The sequence below is a fragment of the Oncorhynchus kisutch genome, unplaced genomic scaffold (genome assembly GCF_002021735.2).
Source record: "Oncorhynchus kisutch isolate 150728-3 unplaced genomic scaffold, Okis_V2 scaffold3378, whole genome shotgun sequence".
Classification (NCBI taxonomy): Eukaryota; Metazoa; Chordata; class Actinopteri; order Salmoniformes; family Salmonidae; genus Oncorhynchus; species Oncorhynchus kisutch.
The window spans coordinates 250,302-264,867 of NW_022265323.1; the positions used below are offsets into that span (position 1 = coordinate 250,302).

Sequence of the window (14,566 nt, forward strand, 5' to 3'; positions counted from 1 at the left end):
AGGAGAGGAGGGGAAGGAGAGGGGGGGGAGGAGAAGGAGAGGAGGGGGAGGAGAAGGAAAGGAGGGGTGGGGGGAGAAGGAAAGGGGGGGGGGGGGAGAAGGAGAGGAGGGGGGAGAAGGAAAGGAGGGGGGGAGGAGAAAGAGAGGGGGGGGGGGGAGAAGGAGAGGGGGGAGAGGAGGGGGGAGAAGGAAAGGGGGGAGGGGGAGAAGGAGAGGGGGGGAGAGGAGGGGGGAGGGGGGGGGAGAGGAGGGGGAGGAGAGGAGGAAAGGAGGGGGGAGAAGGAAAGGAGGGGGGAGAAGGAAAGGAGGGGGGGGGGGGGGGAGAAGGAAAGGAGGGGGGGGGGGGGGAGATGGGATTTGAGAGGGGGAAATGGAGGGGCAAGGGGAGAGGGGGGGGACGAAGAGGGAGGGGCGAGAGGAGAAGGAGAAGAGAGGGGGAGAACGGTTTGAATGTGACTAATTCAAAAAGTTCCTACACTGAATCTAATGCTGTGTCTGTTTCTCTCTGTGTGTGTGTGTCTGTTTCTCTGTGTGTGTCTGTTTCTCTCTGTGTGTGTGTCTCTGTGTGTGTGTCTGTTTCTCTCTGTGTGTGTGTCTGTTTCTCTCTCTCTGTGTGTGTGTGTGTGTGTAGGTGAGGTGTTGTGTGGTCTTGACAGCCTGTTAGAGGCAGGTAGAAAGGTGTTGCTGGAGGCCATTGAGAGCCAGTCTCACATCGACCTCCCCAGACAACTACACCCCAGCAAGACCTACAGCTGGAGGATGAGGACAGACCCACAGGAGGGTACCAGACTGTAGACTTGGGGGGATGAGGACAGACCCACAGGAGGTACCAGACTGTAGACCTGGGGGGATGAGGACAGACCACAGGATGTACCAGACTGGAGACCTGGGGGGATGAGGACAGACCCACAGGAGGTACCACACTGTAGACCTGGGGGGATGAGGACAGACCCACAGGAGGTCCCAGACTGTAGACCTGGGGAGGGATGAGGACAGTCCCACAGGGGGTACCAGACTGTAGACCTGGGGAGGGATGAGGACAGTCCCACAGGGGGTACCAGACTGTAGACCTGGGGGGATGAGGACAGACCCACAGGGGGATGAGGACAGACCCACAGGAGGTACCAGACTGTAGACCTGGGGGGTGAGGACAGACCCACAGGAGGTACCAGACTGTAGACCTGGGGGGATGAGGACAGACCCACAGGAGGTACCAGACTATAGACCCACAGGGGGATGAGGACAGACCCACAGGGGGATGAGGACAGACCCACAGGAGGTACCAGACTGAAGACCTGGGGGGATGAGGACAGACCCACAGGAGGTACCAGACTATAGACCCACAGGGGGATGAGGACAGACCCACAGGGGGATGAGGACAGACCCTCAGGAGATAACACACTGTAGACCTGGGGGGATGAGGACAGACCCTCAGGAGATAACACACTGTAGACCTGGGGGGATGAGGACAGACCCACAGGAGGTACCACACTGTAGACCTGGGGGATGAGGACAGACCCACAGGAGGTACCACACTGTAGACCTGGGGGGATGAGGACAGACCCACAGGAGGTCCCGGACTGTAGACCTGGGGGGATGAGGACAGACCCTCAGGAGATAACACACTGTAGACCTGGGGGGATGAGGACAGACCCATAGGAGGTACCAGACTGCTCTTCAGTAAGCTGTGTGTGTGTGTGTGTGTGCGTGTCCAGCAGCTCTTCAGTAAGCTGTGTGTGTGTGTGTGTGTGTGTGTGTGTGTGTGTGTCCAGCAGCTCTTCAGTAAGCTGTGTGTGTGTCCAGCAGCTCTTCAGTAAGCTGTGTGTGTGTGTCCAGCAGCTCTTCAGTAAGCTGTGTGTGTGTGTCCAGCAGCTCTTCAGTAAGCTGTGTGTGTGTGTCCAGCAGCTCTTCAGTAAGCTGGTGTGTGTGTGTCCAGCAGCTCTTCAGTAAGCTGTGTGTGTGTGTGTGTCCAGCAGCTCTTCAGTAAGCTGTTGTGTGTGTGTGTGTCCAGCAGCTCTTCAGTAAGCTGTGTGTGTGTGTGTGTGTGTGTGTCCAGCAGCTCTTCAGTAAGCTGTGTGTGTGTGTGTGTCCAGCAGCGCTTCAGTAAGCTGTGTGTGTGTGTGTGTGTGTGTGTCCAGCAGCTCTTCAGTAAGCTGTGTGTGTGTGTCCAGCAAGCTCTTCAGTAAGCTGTGTGTGTGTGTCCAGCAGCTCTTCAGTAAGCTGTGTGTGTGTGCGTGTGTCCAGCAGCTCTTCAGTAAGCTGTGTGTGTGTGTGTCCAGCAGCTCTTCAGTAAGCTGTGTGTGTGTGTCCAGCAGCTCTTCAGTAAGCTGTGTGTGTGTGCGTGTGTCCAGCAGCTCTTCAGTAAGCTGTGTGTGTGTGTGTGTGTGTGTCCAGCAGCTCTTCAGTAAGCTGTGTGTGTGTGTGTCCAGCAGCGCTTCAGTAAGCTGTGTGTGTGTGTGTGTGTGTGTGTCCAGCAGCTCTTCAGTAAGCTGTGTGTGTGTGTCCAGCAGCTCTTCAGTAAGCTGTGTGTGTGTGTCCAGCAGCTCTTCAGTAAGCTGTGTGTGTGTGTCCAGCAGCTCTTCAGTAAGCTGTGTGTGTGTGCGTGTGTCCAGCAGCTCTTCAGTAAGCTGTGTGTGGTGTGTCCAGCAGCTCTTCAGTAAGCTGTGTGTGTGTGTCCAGCAGCTCTTCAGTAAGCTGTGTGTGTGTGTGCGTGTGTCCAGCAGCTCTTCAGTAAGCTGTGTGTGTGTGTGTCCAGCAGCTCTTCAGTAAGCTGTGTGTGTGTGTCCAGCAGCTCTTCAGTAAGCTGTGTGTGTGTGTGTGTCCAGCAGCTCTTCAGTAAGCTGTGTGTGTGTGTCCAGCAGCTCTTCAGTAAGCTGTGTGTGTGTGTCCAGCAGCTCTTCAGTAAGCTGTGTGTGTGTGTGTGTGTCCAGCAGCTCTTCAGTAAGCTGTGTGTGTGTGTCCAGCAGCTCTTCAGTAAGCTGTGTGTGTGTGTCCAGCAGCTCTTCAGTAAGCTGTGTGTGTGTGTCCAGCAGCTCTTCAGTAAGCTGTGTGTGTGTGTCCAGCAGCTCTTCAGTAAGCTGTGTGTGTCCAGCAGCTCTTCAGTAAGCTGTGTGTGTCCAGCAGCTCTTCAGTAAGCTGTGTGTGTCCAGCAGCTCTTCAGTAAGCTGTTGTGTGTGTGTGTGTGTCCAGCAGCTCTTGAGTAAAGCTGTGTGTGTGTCCAGCAGCTCTTGAGTAAGCTGTGTGTGTGTGTGTCCAGCAGCTCTTCAGTAAGCTGTGTGTGTGTGTCCAGCAGCTTTCAGTAAGCTGTGTGTGTGTCCAGCAGCTCTTCAGTAAGCTGTGTGTGTGTCCAGCAGCTCTTCAGTAAGCTGTGTGTGTGTCCAGCAGCTCTTCAGTAAGCTGTGTGTGTGTGTCCAGCAGCTCTTCAGTAAGCCTGTGTGTGTGTGTGTGTCCAGCAGCTCTTGAGTAAGCTGTGTGTGTGTCCAGCAGCTCTTGAGTAAGCTGTGTGTGTGTGTCCAGCAGCTCTTCAGTAAGCTGTGTGTGTGTGTCCAGCAGCTCTTCAGTAAGCTGTGTGTGTGTCCAGCAGCTCTTCAGTAAGCTGTGTGTGTGTGTGTCCAGCAGCTCTTCAGTAAGCTGTGTGTGTGTGTGTCCAGCAGCTCTTCAGTAAGCTGTGTGTGTGTGTGTCCAGCAGCTCTTCAGTAAGCTGTGTGTGTGTGTGTCCAGCAGCTCTTCAGTAAGCTGTGTGTGTGTGTCCAGCAGCTCTTCAGTAAGCTGTGTGTGTGTGTCCAGCAGCTCTTCAGTAAGCTGTGTGTGTGTGTGTCCAGCAGCTCTTCAGTAAGCTGTGTGTGGAGGTGTGTCCAGCAGCTCTTCAGTAAGCTGTGTGTGTGTGTCCAGAAGCTCTTCAGTAAGCTGTGTGTGTGTGTGTCCAGCAGCTCTTCAGTAAGCTGTGTGTGGAGGTGTGTGATGGAGGGGAGTCTCAGCATCGGATGAGATTAGCGGAGCTACAGAGACAATACAAGGACAAACAGAGACAACTGGACCGGCTGCAGAGACGCTCTGACACCCAGTGAGTCACACAGACAGACAGACAGACAGACACTAACTACACTACACTACACTACACAACTGGACCGGCTGCAGAGACGCTCTGACACCCAGTGAGTCACACAGACAGACAGACAGACAGACACTAACTACACTACACTACACTACACAACTGGACCGGCTGCAGAGACGCTCTGACACCCAGTGAGTCACACAGACAGACAGACAGACAGACACTAACTACACTACACTACACTACACAACTGGACCGGCTGCAGAGACGCTCTGACACCCAGTGAGTCAGACAGACAGACAGACAGACAGACACTAACTACACTACACTACACTACACAACTGGACCGGCTGCAGAGACGCTCTGACACCCAGTGAGTCACACAGACAGACAGACAGACAGACACTAACTACACTACACTACACAACTGGACCGGCTGCAGAGACGCTCTGACACCCAGTGAGTCACACAGACAGACAGACAGACAGACACTAACTACACTACACTACACAACTGGACCGGCTGCAGAGACGCTCTGACACCCAGTGAGTCACACAGACAGACAGACAGACAGACACTAACTACACTACACTACACTACACAACTGGACCGGCTGCAGAGACGCTCTGACACCCAGTGAGTCACACAGACAGACAGACAGACAGACAGACAGACAGACAGACAGACAGACAGAACACTACACTACACTACACTACACTACACTACACTACACTACACTACACTACACTACACAACTAGACAAGCTGCAGAGACGCTCTGATACCCAGTGAGTCACACAGACAGACAGACACTAACTACACTACACAACTGGACCGGCTGCAGAGACGCTCTGACACCCAGTGAGTCACACAGACAGACAGACAGACAGACACTAACTACACTACACTACACAACTGGACCGGCTGCAGAGACGCTCTGACACCCAGTGAGTCACACAGACAGACAGACAGACAGACAGACACTAACTACACACTACACTACACTACACTACACAACTGGACCGGCTGCAGAGACGCTCTGACACCCAGTGAGTCACACAGACAGACAGACAGACAGACACTAACTACACTACACTACACAACTAGTCAAGCTGCAGAGACGCTCTGACACCCAGTGAGTCACACAGACAGACAGACAGACAGACACTAACTACACTACACTACACTACACAACTGGACCGGCTGCAGAGACGCTCTGACACCCAGTGAGTCACACAGACAGACAGACAGACAGACACTAACTACACTACACTACACTACACAACTGGACCGGCTGCAGAGACGCTCTGACACCCAGTGAGTCACACAGACAGACAGACAGACAGACAGACAGACAGACAGACACTAACTACACTACACTACACAACTAGACAAGCTGCAGAGACGCTCTGACACCCAGTGAGTCACACAGACAGACAGACAGACACTAACTACACTACACTACACTACACAACTGGACCGGCTGCAGAGACGCTCTGACACCCAGTGAGTCACACAGACAGACAGACAGACAGACACTAACTACACTACACTACACTACACAACTGGACCGGCTGCAGAGACGCTCTGACACCCAGTGAGTCACACAGACAGACAGACAGACAGACAGACACTAACTACACTACACTACACTACACAACTGGACCGGCTGCAGAGACGCTCTGACACCCAGTGAGTCACACAGACAGACAGACAGACCGACACTAACTACACTACACTACACTACACAACTGGACCGGCTGCAGAGACGCTCTGACACCCAGTGAGTCGCACAGACAGACAGACAGACACTAACTACACTACACTACACAACTGGACCGGCTGCAGAGACGCTCTGACACCCAGTGAGTCACACAGACAGACAGACACTAACTACACTACACTACACAACTGGACCGGCTGCAGAGACGCTCTGACACCCAGTGAGTCACACAGACAGACAGACAGACAGACACTAACTACACTACACTACACTACACAACTAGACAAGCTGCAGAGACGCTCTGACACCCAGTGAGTCACACAGACAGACAGACAGACACTAACTACACTACACTACACTACACAACTAGACAAGCTGCAGAGACGCTCTGACACCCAGTGAGTCACACAGACAGACAGACAGACACTAACTACACTACACTACACAACTAGACAAGCTGCAGAGACGCTCTGATACCCAGTGAGTCACACAGACAGACAGACAGACACTAACTACACAACACTACACTACACAACTAGACAAGTTGCAGAGACGCTCTGACACCCAGTGAGTCACACAGACAGACACAGACAGACACAGACAGACACAGACAGACAGAGACAGACAGACAGAGACAGACACAGACAGACAGACAGACAGACAGACAGACAGACAGACAGACAGACAGACAGACAGACAGACAGACAGACAGACAGACAGACAGACAGACAGACAGACAGACAGACAGACAGACAGACAGACAGACAGACAGACAGACAGACAGACAGACAGACAGACAGACAGACAGACAGACAGACAGACAGACAGACAGACAGACAGACAGACAGACAGACAGACAGACAGACAGACAGACAGACAGACAGACAGACAGACAGACAGACAGACAGACAGACAGACAGACAGACAGACAGACACTACACTACACTACACTACACTACACTACACTACACTACACTACACTACACTACACTACACTACACTACACTACACTACACTACACTACACTACACTACACTACACTACACTACACTACACTACACTACACTACACTACACTACACTACACTACACTACACTACACTACACTACACTACACTACACTACACTACACAACTAGACAAGCTGCAGAGATGCTCTGACACCCAGTGAGTAACACACACAGAGAGACAGACTGGCAGGTCCTCTCTAATCACTGTTCTCTTCCTGTTCAGAGAGGTTCAGCAGCAGGAGGAGGAGAGGCGGAGTCTAACCCGACGTGGGCGGGGTCGACCTAGGAAGAGGAAACGTGTAGCGACGCCCCCTGGCAAGATGGAGTCCCGGACAGGGAAGTAAGTGGAACGACTGCTGTTATGAGCCTCCAGAATGTTTTCACAAACCGTTGGCTTTTGTTGTGTCACAACCTGAATTTAACATCGATTAAAGTTGAAATGTTGTGTCACAACCTGAATTTAACATTGATTAAAGTTGAAATGTTGTGTCACTGGTCTACACCCTTTTCATGTCAAAGTGGAAATTATGTTTTTAGAAATGTTGACAAATTTAATTAAATTTAATCTTTATTTAACTAGACAAGTCGGTTAAGAACAAATTCTTATTTTCAATGACGGCCTTGTTCAGGAGGCAGAACGACAGATTTGTACTTCGTCAGCTCGGGGATTTGCAACCTTCCGGTTACTAGTCCAACCACTAGGCTACCCTGCAGCCCCAAGGCTAGACTAGGCTACCTGTCTCTAACCACTAGGCTACCTGTCTCTAACCACTAGGCTACCCTGCCACCCCAAGGCTAGACTAGGCTACCTGTCTCTAACCACTAGGCTACCCTGCCGCCCCAAGGCTAGACTAGGCTACCTGTCTCTAACGACTAGGCTACCCTGCCGCCCCAAGGCTAGACTAGACTACCTGTCTCTAACCACTAGGCTACCCTGCCGCCCCAAGGGTAGACTAGGCTACCTGTCTCTAACCACTAGGCTACCCTGCTGCCCCAAGGCTAGACTAGGCTACCTGTCTCTAACCACTAGGCTACATGTCTTTAACCACTAGGCTACCCTGCCGCCCCAAGGCTAGACTAGGCTACCTGTCTCTAACCACTAGGCTACCTATCTCTAACCACTAGGCTACCCTGCCGCCCCAAGGCTAGAGTAGGCTACCTGTCTCTAACCACTAGCTGAAATGTCTTGAGTCAATAAGTGTTTCAACCCTCTTGTTATGGACTAAATACAGACTTAATATGTTGCATGGGCTGCTCACTCTGTGAGCAATAATAGTGTTTCATAATATTTTTTTGAAAAACTACTTTATCTCTGTACCCCACACACATACAATTATCTTTAAGGTCCCTCCGGTTGAGCAGTGAATTTCAAACACAGAATCAAACCTTTGATCATGGTGAAGTTATTAATTACACTTTAGATGGTGTACCAATACACCCAGTCACTACAGAGATACAGGCGTCCTTCCTAACTCAGTTGCCGGAGAGGAAGGAAACTGCTCAGGGATTTCACCATGAGGCCAATGGTGACTTTAAAAACAGTTCCAGAGTTTAATGGCTGTGATATGAGAAAACTGAGGATGGATCAACATTGTAGTTACTCCACAATACTAACCCAAATGACCGAGTACAGGAAGCCTCTACAGAATAAAAATATTCTAAAATATCCTGTTTGCAACAAGGAACTAAAGTACTGCTGCAAAACAATGTAGGGCAATGACCTAAAACACAAGACCAAATCTACGCTGGAGTTGCTTACCAAGAAGACAGGGAATGTTCCTCAGTGGACGAGTTACAGTCAGTTACATCTCCTTGAAAATCTACAGCAAGACCTGAAAATGGTTGTCTAGCAATGATCAACAACCAACTGGACAGAGCTTGAAGGATTTAGAAAAGAATCATGGGTAAAAATGAAAATTACTATTATTATTATTCTTTCTATTATTATATTACTTATTACTATTATATTATATTACTATTATTATTATATTATTATTATTCTTACTATTATTATTATATTATTATTATTCTTACTATTATTCTTATATTATTATTATTCTTACTATTATTCTTATATTATTAGATTACTATTATTATTATTCTTACTTATTATATTACTTATTACTATTATATTATATTACTATTATTATTATATTATTATTATTCTTACTATTATTCTTATATTATTATTATTCTTACTATTATTATTATATTATTAGATTACTATTATTATTATTCTTACTATTATTATTATTATTATTCTTACTATTATTCTTATATTATTATTATTCTTACTATTATTATTATATTATTCTTACTATTATTCTTATATTATTAGATTACTATTATTATTCTTACTATTATTATATGACTTATTACTATTATATTAGATTACTATTATTATTATATTATTATTATTCTTACTATTATTATTATTATTATTATTCTTACTATTATTATTATTATTATTATTCTTACTATTATTATTATATTATTACTATTATTATTATATTATTATTATATTATTATTATTCTTACTATTATATTATTATTATTATTCTTACTATTATTATTATTATTATTATTCTTACTATTATTATTATATTATTACTATTATTATTACTATTATTATTATATTATTATTATTCTTACTATTATATTATTATTATTATTCTTACTATTATTATTATATTATTATTATTCTTACTATTCTTATTATTATATTACTTATTACTATTATATTAGATTACTATTATTATTATTATTATTATTCTTACTATTATTATTATTATTATTCTTACTATTATTCTTATATTATTAGATTACTATTATTATTCTTACTATTATTATATGACTTATTACTATTATATTAGATTACTATTATTATTATATTATTATTATTATTACTATTATTATATTACTTATTACTATTATATTAGATTACTATTATTATTTTATTATTATTCTTACTATTATTCTTATATTATTATTATTCTTACTATTATTATTATATTATTAGATTACTATTATTATTATTTACTATTATTATTACTATTATTATTATTTACTATTACTATTATATTAGATTACTATTATTATTATATTACTATTATTACTATATTATATTATTATTATATTACTATTACTATATTATATTATTATTATATTACTATTACTATATTATATTATTATTATATTACTATTACTATATTATATTATTACTATTACTATTATTACTATATTTTATTATTATTACTATTACTATTATTACTATATTATATTATTATTATTACTATTACTATTATTATTATATTACTATTATTATATTATTATTATATTACTATTACTATATTTTATTATTATATTACTATTACTATATTATATTATTATTATTATTATTACTATTACTATTATTACTATATTATATTATTATTATTACTATTACTATTATTATTATTACTATTACTATATTATATTATTATTATATTACTATTACTATATTATATTATTACTATTATTACTATATTATATTATTATTATTACTATTATTACTATATTATATTATTACTATTACTATTATTATTACTATTATTATATTATTATTATTATTATTATATTACTATATTATATTATAATTATAATATTATTACTATTACTATATTATTATATTATTATTATTATATTATTATATTATTATAATTATATTATTATTACTATTATTATTATATTATATTATTACTATTACTATTATTATTAATTTATTACTATATTATTATTATTATTACTATTATTATTATTATAATATTATTACTATTACTATTACTATTATTATTAATTTATTATTATATTATTATTATTACTATTATTATTATTATTATTACCCAGAAAGACTCTCAGCTGTAAATTCCAAAGGTGATTCTAACAACTATTGACTCGGGTGTGAATACTTATGTAAAATGAGACTGTATTTCTCTGTGTGTTTATAGCTGTCATTGAGACTGAATGAGGACAGGCTGATACTGTGTTTCTCTGTGTGTTTATAGCTGTCATTGAGACTGAATGAGGACAGGCTGATACTGTGTTTCTCTGTGTGTTTATAGCTGTCATTGAGACTGAATGAGGACAGGCTGATACTGTGTTTCTCTGTGTGTTTATAGCTGTCATTGAGACTGAATGAGGACAGGCTGATACTGTATTTCTCTGTGTGTTTATAGCTGTCATTGAGACTGAATGAGGACAGGCTGATACTGTATTTCTCTGTGTGTTTATAGCTGTCATTGAGACTGAATGAGGACAGGCTGATACTGTGTTTATAGCTGTCATTGAGACTGAATGAGGACAGGCTGATACTGTATTTCTCTGTGTGTTTATAGCTGTCATTGAGACTGAATGAGGACAGGCTGATACTGTGTTTATAGCTGTCATTGAGACTGAATGAGGACAGGCTGATACTGTATTTCTCTGTGTGTTTATAGCTGTCATTGAGACTGAATGAGGACAGGCTGATACTGTGTTTCTCTGTGTGTTTATAGCTGTCATTGAGACTGAATGAGGACAGGCTGATACTGTTTCATTCACTGAGCGTTCTTCATGAGGAGGACTGGATGAGGACAGGCTGATACTGTTTCATTCACTGAGCGTTCTTCATGAGGAGGACTGGACTTGTAAATGAGTGTTAACGGTGTTTTCCTAACGTGTGTGTGTGTGTGTGTGTCAGGCCGGGCAGGACAGTGCGGTACTCTGAGGTGGGGGATGGAGGGAGGAAGAGGTTCCACTGTTCCAGAGGAGAGGATGATGAGATGGAGGGAGGAAGAGGAGGAGAGAAGAGGAGTTGGCAGGATCAGGAGCCATCCACTAGTCACTCTCTGGAGGTACTGTGTGTGTGTAACAGGGGGTGTGTGTGTCTAACGGTGTGTGTGTATTGTAATGGTGTGTGTGTGTTAACTCCACCAGGTCTTTAAGGCTCGTCATGGGTGTGTGTTTGTAATGGTTTGTGTGTGTGTGTTCTCTCCACCAGGTCTTTAAGTCTTGGTGTGTGTTTTTGTAATGGTGTGTGTGTGTGTGTGTGTTGTAATGGTGTGTGTGTGTGTGTGTGTGTGTTGTAATGGTGTGTGTGTGTTGTAATGGTGTGTGTGTGTGTGTGTTGTAATGGTGTGTGTGTGTGTTGTAATGGTGTGTGTGTGTGTGTTGTAATGGTGTGTGTGTGTGTGTAATGGTGTGTGTGTGTTCTCCACCAGGTCTTTAAGGCTCGTCGTGTCGGTCTGTGTGACCAGGAGCAGCTAGCCTGTGACCTGGACAGAGCTCTCTCCCTGTCCGTACTCAGTACCAGCCGCCGGACGCCCTCTGACCCCGGCGGGAGGGATGGAGGGGTGACCCCCTCGTCTGGAGAGAAACAGAAGGTTAGAGGTCAGAGGAAGACGGTTTCTCCTCCTCTTCCTCACTCCTCTCAACGCTCCAGCTACGACTACAGTGAGTTACACTTTGTTAGTACTGTGTGTGTGTCGTTGTGTGTGTGTGTGTGTTAGTACTGTGTGTGTCGGTGTGTGTGTTATTGTGGTGTGTTAGTACTGTGTGTGTGTCGGTGTGTCCTAACCCAGACTGAGGATATGTATGTTATTGTGGGGTGTGTGTTATTGTGGTGTGTGTGTGTTATTGTAAGCTTCATGAAATGGGTTTCCATGGCTGAGCAGCTGCACACAAGCCTAAGATCACCATGCGCAATGCCAAGCGTTGGCTGGAGTGGTGTAAACCAAGCGTTGGCTGGAGTGGTGTAAACCAAGCGTTGACTGGAGTGGTGTCAACCAAGCGTGGGCTGGAGTGGTGTCAACCAAGCGTGGGCTGGAGTGGTGTCAACCAAGCGTGGGCTGGAGTGGTGTCAACCAAGCGTGGGCTGGAGTGGTGTCAACCAAGCGTGGGCTGGAGTGGTGTCAACCAAGCGTGGGCTGGAGTGGTGTCAACCAAGCGTGGGCTGGAGTGGTGTCAACCAAGCGTGGCCTGGAGTGGTGTTTACCAAGCGTGGGCTGGAGTGGTGTATACCAAGCGTGGGCTGGAGTGGTGTCTACCAAGCGTGGGCTGGAGTGGTGTAAACCAAGCGTGGCCTGGAGTGGTGTATACCAAGCGTGGCCTGGAGTGGTGTATACCAAGCGTGGCCTGGAGTGGTGTATACCAAGCGTGGGCTGGAGTGGTGTCAACCAAGCGTGGGCTGGAGTGGTGTAAACCAAGCGTGGGCTGGAGTGGTGTAAACCAAGCGTGGGCTGGAGTGGTGTAAACCAAGCGTGGGCTGGAGTGGTGTAAACCAAGCGTGGCCTGGAGTGGTGTAAACCAAGCGTGGCCTGGAGTGGTGTAAACCAAGCGTGGCCTGGAGTGGTGTAAACCAAGCGTGGCCTGGAGTGGTGTAAACCAAGCGTGGCCTGGAGTGGTGTAAACCAAGCGTGGCCTGGAGTGGTGTAAACCAAGCGTGGCCTGGAGTGGTGTAAACCAAGCGTGGCCTGGAGTGGTGTAAACCAAGCGTGGCCTGGAGTGGTGTAAACCAAGCGTGGCCTGGAGTGGTGTAAACCAAGCGTGGCCTGGAGTGGTGTAAACCAAGCGTGGCCTGGAGTGGTGTAAACCAAGCGTGGCCTGGAGTGGTGTAAACCAAGCGTGGCCTGGAGTGGTGTATACCAAGCGTGGGCTGGAGTGGTGTATACCAAGCGTGGGCTGGAGTGGTGTATACCAAGCGTGGGCTGGAGTGGTGTAAACCAAGCGTGGCCTGGAGTGGTGTAAACCAAGCGTGGCCTGGAGTGGTGTAAACCAAGCGTGGGCTGGAGTGGTGTAAACCAAGCGTGGGCTGGAGTGGTGTAAACCAAGCGTGGGCTGGAGTGGTGTAAACCAAGCGTGGGCTGGAGTGGTGTAAACCAAGCGTGGGCTGGAGTGGTGTAAACCAAGCGTGGGCTGGAGTGGTGTAAACCAAGCGTGGGCTGGAGTGGTGTAAACCAAGCGTGGGCTGGAGTGGTGTAAACCAAGCGTGGGCTGGAGTGGTGTAAACCAAGCGTGGGCTGGAGTGGTGTAAACCAAGCGTGGGCTGGAGTGGTGTAAACCAAGCGTGGGCTGGAGTGGTGTAAACCAAGCGTGGGCTGGAGTGGTGTAAACCAAGCGTGGGCTGGAGTGGTGTAAACCAAGCGTGGGCTGGAGTGGTGTAAACCAAGCGTGGGCTGGAGTGGTGTAAACCAAGCGTGGGCTGGAGTGGTGTAAACCAAGCGTGGGCTGGAGTGGTGTAAACCAAGCGTGGGCTGGAGTGGTGTAAACCAAGCGTGGGCTGGAGTGGTGTAAACCAAGCGTGGGCTGGAGTGGTGTAAACCAAGCGTGGGCTGGAGTGGTGTAAACCAAGCGTGGGCTGGAGTGGTGTAAACCAAGCGTGGGCTGGAGTGGTGTAAACCAAGCGTGGGCTCGAGTGGTGTAAACCAAGCGTGGGCTCGAGTGGTGTAAAGCTCGCTGCCATTGGACTCTGGAGCAGTGGAAACAAGTTCTCTGGAGTGATGACTCACGCTTCAACATCTGGCAGTCCGATGGACGAATCTGGGTTTGGCAGGTGCCAGGAGAACACTACCTGCCCCAATGCATAGTGCCAGCTGTAAAGTTTGGTGGAGGAGGAATAATGGGCTGTTTTTCATGGTTCGGGCCCCTTAGTTCCAGTGAAGGGAAATCTTAACACTACGTTATACAAGGACATTCTAGACGATTCTGTGCTTCCAACTTTGTGGCAACAGTTTGGGGAAGGCTCTTCCATGTTTCAGCATGACAATT

At 45.6% G+C, this 14,566-nt stretch overlaps 1 protein-coding gene across 1 annotated transcript in view; it reads left to right on the forward strand.

The window, feature by feature from the left end:
- tnrc18 (trinucleotide repeat containing 18) overlaps positions 1 to 14,566 on the forward strand; it is a 102,513-nt gene that overhangs the window by 38,204 nt on the left and 49,743 nt on the right. Inside the window, 5 exon segments of the mRNA XM_031820416.1 lie at positions 632 to 780; positions 3,927 to 4,063; positions 7,008 to 7,124; positions 11,502 to 11,655; positions 12,022 to 12,253. Coding sequence (XP_031676276.1) covers positions 632 to 780; positions 3,927 to 4,063; positions 7,008 to 7,124; positions 11,502 to 11,655; positions 12,022 to 12,253 — 789 coding nt within the window.